This window comes from Octodon degus, unplaced genomic scaffold (assembly GCF_000260255.1).
Source record: "Octodon degus isolate 3935 unplaced genomic scaffold, OctDeg1.0 scaffold00193, whole genome shotgun sequence".
Taxonomy (NCBI): Eukaryota; Metazoa; Chordata; class Mammalia; order Rodentia; family Octodontidae; genus Octodon; species Octodon degus.
In genome coordinates, this window is record NW_004524769.1 from 3,265,731 (window position 1) to 3,279,180 (window position 13,450).

Below are 13,450 nucleotides of genomic sequence, written 5' to 3' on the forward strand. Positions count from 1 at the left end.
GCGCTGGCGGCCGTGCCCGCGGGGCTGGGCGCGTTCACGCGAGCGCTGTGAGTACCGAGTCCCCGCGGCGGCCCTGAGCGCCGCACCGCGCCTGCGCCGGCCCGAGACCCTCCTGCCTCAGCCTCCCCCGAGGGCCCCGGCCCGGGACCTGGGCCCAGCCTCCTCCCCGCGGTGGGGTGTGGGGCCTGCGGACCTCCAGACGCCGCGCGGACACCTGCGCCGCAGGCCCGGCCAGGGAGGGCAGCCTGGGCCTGTGGCGGACTCGCCCACAAAGCCTAGGAGGGACGCGGCGCGGCCTGAACCTGGCTCGAGGGAGGCTGAGGCAGGAGGGTGGCGGGCGGGGCGCCGTGAGACCCGCGACTCCGCTGCGGACTGGGTTTGGGCTCAGCGTGGCCCGGTAGGGGCGGGGGGGGGGTCTGCCCGGCCGAGCGCCCCGGGGCCTCCGGGTCTCCCCCCGCAGGCAGAGCCGGAAGCCGGGCCGCCCGGCCTCGTCGGGTTCTGGTCCCGGTCCCGGCCCCGGCCCGTACGGTTCTGTATCCCTGTTCCCGTAACTGTGCCCCAGGGAGCGTTTAGTTCCAAGTGCTAGTGAGCACGCGTGTGTGCATGCATGCATGCATGCTCGTGTGTGTGGCCGTGTGGCCCCACAGCCCTACGCTGAGCTGTAGCCCAGGCTCTTATTTTTCAGTTGAGACCAGCAGGGCTGGAACCTGCGATCGTCCTGCCTCAGCTTTTCTGAGCGCTGGGGTCAGTGTCGGCACCCGCAGCCCGGGATCGCAGGGAGCGCTGTCTCCCGGGCCCTGGGCTGTGAGGCGCAGCGTCGAGCCTGGGTCCTCTCCCTTGTCGTCCCGGGCTTCCTGGGGCTTGTCCAGTCCCCCTCAAGCTGGCTCTGGTCCCTGGCTGGGGGCAGCCTATCTTGTTCTCCTGCCTCACCCTCGGCCCTGGTCCCTGGGGATGGTGGCACCAGTCCTGGCTGCGCTGGTGGCATCTGTGCCCCAGGAGGAGCCGTCTTCCACAGGTCCCTCTCTGTCAGACGGAGCCAAGGCTGGCCCTGTGTTGCTTGTAGTCGAGGTTGAGGTCCTCTGCTTTGTCCTGGCTTCGTGTCTGTGAGACAAGTGTCAGCCTGTGGCCCTGGATGGCCTTGGCAGAGATCCCTGCCAGGGAAGCCACCTGCTTCTGCCTCCCGAGTGTGCCCGTTACGGGGTGTAAGGGTTGCTCTAGAGGTGCAGTGACCCAGGCCCCGGAATTGCTGTTCGGGGACAGATTCAGCGTGGGGGTGGTGTCCGGCCTGCCAGCTGCAGCAGGTGTGTGTGATTGTAAGGCCTGGGCTGGGTTGCTGGGGTCTGGGGGGTCTGCTGCCAGCAGAGTCCACGGCGGGTGGTTGGGAGGATCAGTGTCTGCCTGTCCTCCGGCACGTGTCCCCGTGGAGGGCTTTGCGACCACAGACCTCAGTTTACCTTTGCGGACCCCAGGTTAGGTCTGCACCTGGGTTGCAGATTCCAAAGGCCTTTCCCGTGGTTGCTGGTGCCAGTGTGCCTGGGTCTTGTGGTTCTCGGGTCTGGTGGCGGGAGTGTGGCCCTGGGAGTGCATGCGACGGTGCCCTGGTGTGAGGGCCTCAGCAGTCTGAGCCTTCGGGTCGCCCAGAGCCCTGTGGCCAAAGACGTCTGGCCTTGTGGAGAATCGGGGTGCCCAAAGCCGCTGGTTGCCAGCCCTCTTAGCAAAAGCTGGGCCCAGGATGGGGCCTGTGTGCCACATCCTGCGGGAACACATGACCCTCGGAAAGCCGAGTTCTCTGCTCCAGCCTCAGCGGGCAGGGCACACCGAGAGCAGTGGCGCAGCCTGCTGCTCGCTCCTCTGGGCTGGACTGGCTTGGGTTCTGAGACAGCGTGCCCAGGCTGGCTTTGGCCACCCCCAGCTTCCCCCTGCCTCAGCCTTCCCAGGCAGGGGTTCCATGCTCTTAGCTGCTCGTGCTGGTCTCCTAGAGATGAACTGTTTCGAGGCGCAGTGGTGCGATGCATCTCCTGCCAGCTGGGCAGCGCTGAACCACCCCATCTGCAGTTGACAGTCCTTGGGGAGGGTTTTCTTTCTGTTATTTGATTTTTAAGTTTTTTTTCTCCACCAATCCCTTTTTCTCTTTATGTTTTGTTTTGTTTGCGATACTGTGTAGTTGAGGCTAGCCTTGGTCTCACAGAAATCTTCCTGCCCCAGTCTCCTGGGTGTTGGTGTGACAGGTGCACACACCATGCCCTGCTGGAATTTCGGAGAAGCCCTCGGGCTGCCCATTTATTTATGTATTTATTTATTTATTTATTTTGCGGAACCGGGGATTGAACTCCGGCCCTAGCGCTTGCCAGGCAAGGACTTATTGTACTGAGCCATCTCCCCGGCCCCTGGGCTGCCCACTTCAGCCGTGCACTTTTCCTTGGGGTCTTGCTGTCCCTTCAGGCAAGGATAATGAGAGGTCCCAGCCAGCAGGCCCACATTTGCCAGTGTCGGGTGCTCTGGCAGCTCCGTCTCCAGAGACCAAAGCGCCCGGGTGCCTGGCACTGCAGCACTTTGGCCTGACCTGCTGTCCTCCTGGCAGGTGGGCCGGGGGCGGCCAGTGTTTTTCTCTTGACGCTGTAGACACTTAAGGGGAAAGGAATCACTTCCTGACTGATCAGCTCTTTGTACAAAAAGGAAAGCCCAGGTGTGGTGGTGCATGCAAGTAATCCCAGCACTTGGAGGCTGAGGCAGGAGGATCCTTGCACGTCTGGGCCATGTTACTCAAGGACTGTTTCCTACCTTCAGCTGCCCTCATGTAAACCGAGAAGAACCAGCCTGGGCTATGTAGCGAGACTGTTGCAAAAACTAAAAAAGTGTGGTTGGTGTAACCCTAACCGTGCCTTGGACTTGGAAGGACATGCTCTGCCAGCCCGAGTGTTCCGCACAAGTTGGCTGTGTGTAAATGTGGTCCCCAGGCCTGAGCGCAGTGCTCTGGCCTTGGCCTGCTGGGCTGTCTGAGCCCCTCTCCTCCTCAGCTCCTGAGACCTGAGGAGGGTCATGTGGTAGCCAGTCTGGCCCACTCCAGTGGCTCCTAAGGCCCTGTGTGGTGTAGACCTAGTTCTGTGTTCAGCAGGATTTTTAAACACACCTGGACATGCTCTGGGTCATGTCCTGACCTTTCTCTTCCTGTGCTGGCCGTTGGACCCAGGCCCTTGCCCTGAGCTACATCCTCCGCCCTTTTGATGCTCAATTTCAGACCAGGTTCTGCGAGGTCACTGTGTTGCCCAGGCTGGTTTTGAATGTACACTCTTCCTGCCTCAGCCTCCCAGAGTGCTGGTTGCAGGTACACGCCGCTGCGTCCAGTTTAAACATGCTTTTATGCCAGGGCCTGTTTTGCTACGGGGGCATGCTTCTGGCTCTTCTTGTACCAGCCGTTGGCATCACACTCCTCTCGGTGTACGTGCGGGTGGCTGAGGGCAGGAAATGAACACTTAATCCAGGTGTAGGAGCTCATGCTTGCCATCCTAGCACCCAGGAGGCTGAGGCAGGAGGATTGCCCTGAGTTTGAGGCCAGCCTGGACTATACAGAGCCTTAGAATATATGTATGTGCTGTCACAAGTTTGCTTTATCTTGTTTTGGCTTTTTGAGGCAGGGTTGTGCCCTGTAGCCCAGCCTGGCCTTGAACTCACCATGTAGCCTAGGGCTGGCCTCAAACTCATGGCAATTTTCCTGCCTCAGCCTCCCAAGGACTAGGGTTGCAGGCATGTGACTCTTGCCTGATTTAGCTGAGTTCATTTCTTTACATCCCCTTGTTCAGATCCCCAGAGAACTTTACAAGTGCAGCCCATTGAAGAACTGTAAAGAAAGCCTTCTTCTCCTCAAATAATTACAGACGTCAAATTTGGGGAATTGTCTCAGTTACTCTTCTCTTGTTGCCAGGACAAATACCCAACACTCAAAATGCAGGAAGGAAAGGTGTATTTAGCTCTCAGTTACTGGAGGCTTCAGTTACTGGCTGGCTTCAGGGCAGAGCGGCACATGGCAGAGAGCAACCTTTCATGGCGGCAGAAGGCGCAAAACAGCAAGAGCAAGAGGGAGGCGTGAGAGCACCCAGGGCTCCCGGGAGCAGGTCTGTCTCTCTGTGTCATGTTACTTTCGGGCCCTCCGCTCCAGGCTGGGTGTAGCGCTGACACCCGTAATCCCAGCAGTACTCAGACGCACAGTCCCAGCCTTGGATCATGAATTAATCACAAACTCCAGAAGTCTGCCCCATGACTCCACGAGGCTTTGGGGGAACAATGAGACATAAACCATAGCATTCTGCCCCAGGAGCCCCAAAGTCTCATGCACATCCCTTCCCGCAGAAGGCCTTTTAGTCCATCTCTAAGAGTTACCAAGTTCCCAACGGTTTCAGCCTTGCTGAAGAGTCCAAGTCCCAAGTGTGCTCCTCAGTTTAAGGCAAACTTAGCTGTGAACTTCTGTACAAATGAGAAGTTAAACACTTCCAACATTCAGTGGCACAAGATAAACATCACCATTCCAAAAGGTACAAACAACAGGAGAATACCAAGCATTGGGACCAACACAAGTCCAAACTCCAGCAGGGCGAACATTAAGTCCCGTAGCTCCATGGGGAGCATGCGAAGCGATCTGTGTGGAGCCGTAAGCTCCAAAGGCCTTGCATGGCTCCGCCCCGCAGCGCTGTGCTGGTAGCTCCCAGGGCTTCTCTCTCAGGCCTGCTTCGCCCACTCCTTGCAGCTTCCCCTAGATGATCCATGTTCCTGGCTTTTCCAAACTTCTGGGGTTTCCACTGAGTGGGTTTCTCCCAGCTTCACACACTGCCCTCTCAGGGGCACACTGCCTGGCCTCCCAGGCCTTCCTCTGAAATCGAGGTGGAAGCCTTCTTAACCTCAGAACTCCTGCATTCTGCATGCACCTAAAACCAAGGCGCGTGGATGATGCCGAGGGCTGCTGCCAGCTGGAGCCGTAGCCAGGCCTTCCTCTCTCTTGGCTGTAGGGGTCCAGTGCCTGGATCGCCGAGCACTCTGACCCTGATTCCAAGGAATAAATTCTCTATGTTGGCACCATTTTGGAACCTGGTATGGCCACTCTCGCCATTCTGGAACCTGGAGCCCTGCAGCTTTCCCCTCAAGGCAAAGTCCCTCGCAAGGCCTTGCAATTCTGAGGCTGGGAAGGGGGTGCAGACCTGTTGCCTTCAGTGATGCCCCTAGGTCATCCTTCTCATCTTCCTTCTTGGTGAAGGAGATCCTCTCGGCTCTATCTTCGCAGTCTACTGCTTTATTAGAGCTCCTTTCTCCCCAAACTCAATGTTTTAAACCATCATTCCGGGGTTTTTGCTTTTGATTCTCAACGTAAGCCTGACTAAAAACCCCCACCAATAGCCATGCTACTCCCTCAGTATTTAGCTGCTTTGAAATTTCTTTTGAAAGATTATTCAGTCCACCATGCATAATCTCAGTCGCAGGCAGTCTCTGGACATGAGTAAAATGCAGACAAAATTTTCTGTGAAGCCAAAACACAAATGATGCGCAGTCCAGCACCCAGTGCAGTCCTTCCGAGCAGAAACTGCCCCAGCCTGGTCTTCGCAGGCAGGCTTTCTATCAGCCTTCCACTCTGAGCTCCAACCGGAATCTTCCCCTACGGAACAGCCAAAGCTGTTCCAGCACTTCGCTTGTAGGTGACATCTCCGAACCTTTCCTATTTCTCTCCATTCGCCATTCCCAAAAGCCTGTAATCCACATGATCAAGTTTAGCCAAGCCACAACCTCACTTCTCCAGTACCAAATTCTGTCTGTTATTCCCTTATTACTGGGACAAATACCCAACATCCAAACTGAGGAAAGGAAAGGTATATTTAGCTCACAGTTACTGGAGGCTTCAGTCCACGCTCTGCTGGCTCCAGTGCAGAGCGGCACATGACAGAGAGCAACCTTTCATAGCAGTGGAAGGCCCCAAAACAGCAAGAGCAAGAGGGAGGAGTGACAGCACCAAGGGCTCCCGGGAGCAGGTCTGTCGTGTGTTATGTTCAGGCTCCCCCGCCCAGCCCAGGCTGGGTGTAGCACCCCCCCATCTCAGCGGTACCCAGACGCACAATCCTAGCCTTTTGTCATGAATTAATCACAAACTCCAGAAGTCTGCCCCATGACTGCATGAGGCTCCGGGGGGACAACTAGACACAAACCATAGCAGGAGTGGTACATTTCATTTTTAAATTTTTGATCCACAGACTCCCAGAGAGTGGGGTGACAATCGGGTGCCCAAATGCATCTGAAAATCCTTTCAAATCTCTTCTTCTTTCTAAACAGCTCTCTGGCCTTTTAATTTCTTTTTCTGCCTTGAAGCCAGGCCCTGCCACCGGCTGCACCTGGCCTGGCGCTGGTGTCACGGACTGCAGAACGGTCAGGACCCCTGTGTGGTGTGCTGTCCCCATGTGCGCCCGAGCTGCTTTGCAGAGGGCTTAAGCCAGGCTGGCAGCTGCAGAGACCCAGGGGTGACCAAGGCCCTGGGGGCAGCTTGGCCAGCATTCTACAGCTGCATGGCCATCAGAGGAAGCCTGTGGAGGACACTTCCCTGTGCTTGCCCACAGAGGCTGCACTGTGCCAAGAACATCCTGGTTTCCCAGCCTGTGTCCAGTGTGAGTCCAAATGGAGTTTCTTGGGCTGTTCCTGCGTGTGTGCGCATGCGCACACAGTGCTGTCGTGGGCTTCCCAGGAGACTCAGCCCCTCCTCTGCCTCCTCTGAGCCAGACATAGCCTCCCAGCAACTTGGGAGGCTAAGATAGGAGGGTTGTGAGCTTGTAGGACAGCCTGGGCTGCAGCGTGAGCTCAAGATTGGCCTGAAGTGCATAGAGAGATTCTGTCTCAGAAAGACCAAAGAGACAGAGACTCAAAATGACGTTTCTCCCCTGCCAGTCCTGGGGGGAGGTCAGCCAGTCTGTCACACAGTGGCACCTGCTCCCCAGAGCTCCACGAGTATATGGTCTTGGCACTGCCCTGGCTAGGTGGCTTCTGTTTTATTTGATGTCCTTTTTAGGGTTTTTTGAGACAGGATCTGGCTCTATAGCCTGCCTCAGCCTCCTGAGTGCAGGACTTGCAGCAGTTGTTGGCATCCTTGGGTAGTTGGGCACTTCTCGCTATGGTGGTGGGCCCCACCTGGGCTCTACCCAGAGACTCAGCCTCAGCAACAGCATGGACTACGTGCTGGGCCTGTCAGAAGGCTGAGGCAGGAGGGCTGAGAGCAAAGTCTCCAGACTATGGGAGTAGGGCTTGTCCTGCTAGTTTTGATGTGTTCACCAGCGGTTGTTGGAAAACTGTGACCTGGTGCTACCTGCAGAGCTGGGCCAGTGGCCCCAGGCAGGAGGGGCAGCCGGCCTTGGCTCTTCCACCTGGAGGTCAGAGCTGCTGGCCTCGCCTCCTGCCCGTGCCCCCTGCACCATGTGGGGCCCAGGCCGTAGGCTGGGCCAGTAGGAGTGCCTTACTATTCTTTGATGGTTGTCATCGTAAAAAACCTTTTTCTTTTTTTTTTTTTTTTCAATGAAAAGTGATGCCAACTGTGGCTTAAGTCTTAAGAAAGCATTTTAGTTTTTGAATAGCAAACGCCTTTTGGAGGGCACCCTACGGTGTACGCCTGCCATCCCAACACTCCCAGCACTCAGGAGGCTGAGGCAGGAGGATCACCATAAGTTCAAGGCCAGGAAGGGCTGCGCAGTGAGATGCAAGCTTGCACTTCGCAGAGCGAGCCTGTGTCCTTGCACCCCGAGACACGTGGCCTGTGAGCTGGAGGGCCCGCTCAGGCCCAGAATGGAGGCTAGGGCTGGGCTGGCGGGGAGCTGTGGGTTTTGCTTGGTTGTAAGATGCAGTCATCGTGGTGTTTGAAGCCCAGGAGCAAGAGCAGGAGACGGGACAACGTTTTCTCTGAATTTTTTTTTTTTTTTTTTTAATTTGTGCAGCAGCAGTGTGGAAAGTTTTGGTATGTGATTTTCCAAGTAGAAGGTGGTGGAGTCAGCAAGCATACATGTTCTGCCAGGAGGAACTGAGAATATTAATTTGACCCCCAGGGGCTTTGTTGAAACTAAAGTTTCTATACGGTCTACCAGAGCTTGTTGATTATTACTTTGTAATTTTTTTGGCTGTACAATTGTAGCACTTTAGCTGTGAAGCCCCATATTTCATTTAAAAAAATTATCCTTGTTACTGTTTTTTTGAGACAGGATCTTACAATGGAGGCCAGGCTGGCCTTGAACTTACAGCAATCCTCCTGTCTCAGCCTCCCGAGTACTGACATGATAAGCGGGTGCCCTCTAAGGGCTTGAGGCGCATTTGTTTGCCTGGTATTTTCTTTTATTTTTCTTTTCTTTTCTTTTCTTTTTTTTTTTTTGTGGTACCAGGGATTGAACTCAGGACCTTGCACTACTGAACTGTCTCTCTGGCTTGACTGCCTGGTATTTTCAATCCAAGTGTACCTTTGTACCTTAAATTCCACCTCTTGCAATCAAGATTTTGGTAGAACAATTCAGACAGGGAGCAAATGTGTGGCCAAATTGCTTGTTTCCATCGGATTCTTTTCAGCTGAACAACAAACCCCCAGATGATTTGTTTTAATTTAATAACAAGTTTCAGTTCAGTCCTGACTTCACTGAATGAAGCCTTCCTGGAACTACTTCATTGAATCAAGTGCTGCTACATGCAGTGGCAAAGTCTGAGAAAAGCATTGTGAAATGAAGGGCTTTTGCTACCCATTTGTTCGCGACCCAAGTTCTGTTTCCGATTGCCTTTGGAGACAAGTTCTCACTGTCCTCCAGCCGCTGACAGTGCAACCCAAGCTGGCCCAGGCTCCCAGTGAGCCTCCTGCCTCAGCCTCCCAAGTGCCGGCCGGGGGTGACAAGTGTGCCATCATGTAGGACTCCTGGTTGGTCGTCTCTAAGTGGGATTTGAGCCCAGCAATCTGGCAGCACCTGTGGCTCCCTCTCTACAGGGCTGGCTTCCTAGTGTGGCCTACTTCAGGGCTGCTGTGAGGGAGGCGACATCTGAGCCTGCCATGAGGTCACAGTCCAGCTGACAGCTGCCCCTGCCTGTCGGAGCCCAGCATGTTTACAGGAGTGGTGGCCGCTGCTGTGGGTACCGGGCTTTCGCTGGGAGTCACTCACACTAGCCGCCCGGGAGGCCTGCAGTGTGCCGGGCTCTGAGTGTTTGTGGAGCTCTAAACTCCGGCCTGCTTGGGGTTGGGCCGGCCACGGGGAGTAGATTGGCTGGGGACATCTGCGCCCCAATGGAGGACAGAGACAGGGCCCTGGGCAGCGGCCCAGAGCTCCTCGCCTCCCTGTGCCTGTCCCTGGTTCATCTGCTCTCGCTTGCCTGGTATGCTGAGGCTGGGGCTGCTTTGTCCTGGGTAATATGTGAGCTTGGAAATTTTAACAGTATTTCAGTTGCAAATAAATGGAAATTGTGTATTCTGTTTTATGCCTGGCAGAAAAGCCTGCTATTTTTTTTTTCTTTAAATACAAGAAAACAGGCGTGTAATGCCCCATTGAGGGAAGCCGGCAGGGGTCCTTTGTGCAGGTCTTAATTATGGCCCTGTGAGGCGGGGAGGGGCGCCGGCTGCGGGATTGTTATTCCGGCCCATCGCGCTCCTGGCCTGCGGGCGCAGCATTTTGTCCATTTGGGGGCTGAATGCCACTTTTGTTCGTGATTAACAGAGGTGAAAGAAGCCAATTATTGGGCAGCTTTGCCGTCGCAGCTGCTGCGGGGTGGGATGCTGGGCTAGGCCACTGTGGTGACAGCGCTGCTTGAGCAGGCCAGGATGGCGACACGGGCACGTCCACCAGGGCGTGAGGGCTGGGAGAGGGACAGGCTCGGACGCTCGCAGTGGCCATGGGCTCTGGGTCTACAGCGGCTTTCTGTTGTTTTGTCTGTTTTTGGCGGAGCCAGGCCAGCCTTGCCCGGGCACTGAGCACTGCGGTCCTCTCTGTTGTCTGAGGTGCAGTGTAGGCACCGAGCTGCCTGTCTGCCCGCCTGCCTGCCGGCCTGTCTGGAAGCAGGGGCTCTGTCGCCCACCGTCCTCACTCACCTTCACTGTTGAGCCACCAGTGCTCTTCAGGGCAGGCACTGGGCTCTGTCTGTGGCAATGTCATCCCTGTAGGGACACAGCGAGTCACTGCTCTGTAACTTGTGCAGACAGTTGCAAATTGCAGTTTCTTCTCAAAATAGCATTTTTTTTTTAAAAAAAAAAGCCAGGTGTGGTGGCGCACGCATACCTGTAATCCCAGTACTCAGGAGGCAGAGGCAGGAGTATTGCTGTGAGATCAAGGCCATCCTGGGCTGCAAAGTGAGCTCGGGGCCAGCCTGAGCTGCATAGTGAGAGGTCTTGTCTCAAAGAGTGGCATGTGGTGCGGGCCCTGCTCCGGGCTGTGCTGAGATGGCGATTGAGGCTGGGCATGCTGCTGTGCGCCTGTAATGCCAGCGCTTGAAAGGCTGAAGACAGGAGGGTCACTACGAGCCCAGTCTGTGCAGTGAGACCCTGGAGGCTGTGTACTAAATACTTGGCCCTCACAGGAGGGCAGTGGACGGGCCCCAAGAGTCTCCTCTGTCCCAGGTTTTCCTCCTTCGCCTTTGCAGGGGCCCAGTTCTGGAATCTTCCTTCAGCATGGCTTCGCCAGGCTGCCCTCTGCCTCTGTGCTGGGACTCTGCATGCCTCCCTCGTGGTCTCTGTGTGCAGGAGTCTAGGGCCAGAGCTGGGTCTGAGGAGGGTGAGGACAACACGCACACTTCCCTGCCCGCCCTTGTGTTGGGCAGCCTTGGCGGTGGCAGCCACCAAGCTTCTGATGGTGCCGTGTGAACACTGTCGTGAAGAGGGCTCCAAGGCGGCTGCAGACCTGCCAGGAGGATGGCGCCTGGCCGGGGCACCGTTCCTCGGGACGTGTGGCCGTGCATCTTTTACTGTAACAGTTTTTAAAATCTAAGCAGCAATTTTTTTTTTTCTTAGCTCTTGTGCAAAGTGAATAACTAGAGTAAAAAATATACAAAATACACATTTCACTTTCTATCAGACCAAATGAAGTACTCATCCTTATAAGACAAATTTTCTGGATAAATGAGTGATTTTAGAATTTTTTCTTTCCTTTTTCCTTTTAAGACAGGTTCTCGCTGTATAGTTCAGACTGGCCTTGACTCCTAGGTGAGCCTCCTGCCTTGGCCTCCTGAGTGCTGGCCCCACTTTGCAGGTGTCTTTAGTTGCTGTGACAAGAAGTTGGCTTCCTGGCTGCATGGGGTGCAGTCGGGCTGGGTGGGGTGCACCTGGCTTGATGTAGGTCCTTGGAGCAGGGCTGTCCCCAGAGCGCCACAGAGGTGCCCCTGGAGACAGGAAGCCTCTTCCCACACAGTGGCTCCAGAGCTATGGCAGGCTTTGTCTTGAGATTGGCCTCCAGTGCAGAGAGAAAGGCCAGGTTCAGACTGCTGAAAGGGAGCCGGGTATGGTAGCACACACTCAGGAGGCTGAGGCAGGACAGCTGCTGTGAGTTTGAGGCTGGCCTGGGCTACCTGCAAGATCCTGGCCCCAAAAACCGGGTGGGGGGGAGAGAGAGAGAGAAGCTGCTGACATCAAGGGGCAGTACACATACACAGTGGCACCGAGACTTGTCAGCACCCTGAGTACTAGGCTCAGGATCTAGGCCCAGCTGCTGGGGGCATCTGAGCTGTGCCTGTATGCTGTGAGCCTGCCGTTCTCTGGTAGCCCCTTGGTGAGGGCTGCCAAGGGGAAGAGGCTGGGACCGAGGGCTGGCTCACCCTGGAAGGAGGTGGTCCTCCTCCTTAGCTTCCCTTCCTGAGTGTGGGGTGAAGGGTGCAGTCTTGGGGACACTCGAGAACTCGGGTGTGGGGCTCACCCGCCTTTGTTGGCCCTGGAGCTCCAAGCTCACAAGAGGTGGTGGTGGGGATACTGGGATGTGGGATGTGTCTCCCAACGCAGCCCTGGGACCGCAGCTGGCGCCTCCTCCCTCTGGCTTGGTCACAGAAGGACGGGCCAGCAGCCTCCTGGGGCCCTGACCTCCCGCCCTGGCAGCAGAGCAGTGTTGGGTGTCGGGTGTCGCGTTACTGAAGTGCAGTGGGAAGAGGCTGGAAGGACGGCCCTGTGTGTGGGCGCCTGCCCGAGGACCGCCGTGCTGGCCTGGCTCTGGGATCTTAACCACTGTGTTCTCCAGCTCCTGGGCTCCAGAGCTGCTATTTATGGGACAAAGCCTGTGTTTTTGAAATTTTGAGGAAGGAAAATCAGTTTCATTGAATCCCATTTTGCATTGCTCCTCCCAAGCTATTTTTACATCTGGAACTTGGGTTTAGAAGAAGCCTCACGCCCAGCCTTGCCGCCCCACAAGAGTCTGGATGGGTTGGTCACTTGGTTTGGGGCAGGAGTGTGTGGAGGGCACCTGCCCTTGCCCCTTTTTGCTATCTGAGAAATGGTGTGATCTTTGCTTTGGTCCATTTTTTTGAGATAGGGTCATGCTATGTGCTCAGGCTGGTCTTGAGTTCAGTACTCCTGCCTTAGCATCCCACGTGCAGGCATTGCCGGTACGTGCCACCATGCCTGGCATTGCTGGGTAGGTGTTTCTTGATACTGGGTCTAACTACATAGCCCTGGCTGGCGTTAGGCTCTCAGTGACCTTCCTGTCTCAGCCTCTAGCCTCTAGGACTATGGAAGGAACAGAACAGCACAGCACAAAATGAACCACAGCTTTCCCAACTCCTGAGCAGGGCACCCACCTGTCATGGCATGCTGCTTTCAGGTGGGGCTGTGCTTGCAGGCAGAGGCCAGGTGTCCCACGGCAGGGGCCTGAGGTGCTCATGGGTCACAGATGTCTGCTCTTACTTTAGGAAAGGCCACATGGGCAGCAAGGCTTGAGGGACATGAGTTCTAAGCTTCCAGGCCCCGTCCCCTCAGAAGGCGCCCAGCTGGCGCACTCTGCAGCTGCCTTTGCCTCAGGCCTCCTGGCCTCTGTGCCGTGCTTGGGATTTGCCCCCACACTAATGCAGGTTGGCAGCTGCCTGTTCTTTCCGAGGCTGTGTGCTGCCCCCCAGTAGCCTGCGCCCCTTTTTGTGCCTGCATAGTATCTCCATAAGTAGCCACTCGCGAGCATCTTCCTGCAGTCACTAGTGGAGCATCTTTGCTGGTTTCTGGCTTGGATAGTGACGCTTTTCAGACTTGGGCGCCTGGGTCATAGCTCTAGCGTGTGTTCCATGTGCTAGGACGCACCCTGCCTGCAGCTCGGCTTGTCCCCCGCGCGTGATCTCATCCGCGCTACGCGTGCAGCGGTGCGTGTGGCTTCCCTGCATCCCCCTGTGCCCGGGTCTGGGGTTGTGCGAGTGTTTTTCTGTCTTGTGCATTCTCCCTCTTCCTGTCTGGGTTCCAGGCGGTTGAGCCGCACGATACTCCAGCCCTTGGGCACATTAAATTGAATTG

The 13,450-nt window shown here is 56.1% G+C and overlaps 1 protein-coding gene across 1 annotated transcript in view; it reads left to right on the forward strand.

Moving 5' to 3' along the window:
* Window positions 1–13,450, forward strand: part of Lgr4 (leucine rich repeat containing G protein-coupled receptor 4) — a 36,204-nt gene that overhangs the window by 762 nt on the left and 21,992 nt on the right. Inside the window, exon 3 of the mRNA XM_023704223.1 lies at window positions 3–47. Coding sequence (XP_023559991.1) covers window positions 3–47 — 45 coding nt within the window. The remainder of the gene's footprint in view (window positions 1–2; window positions 48–13,450) is intronic.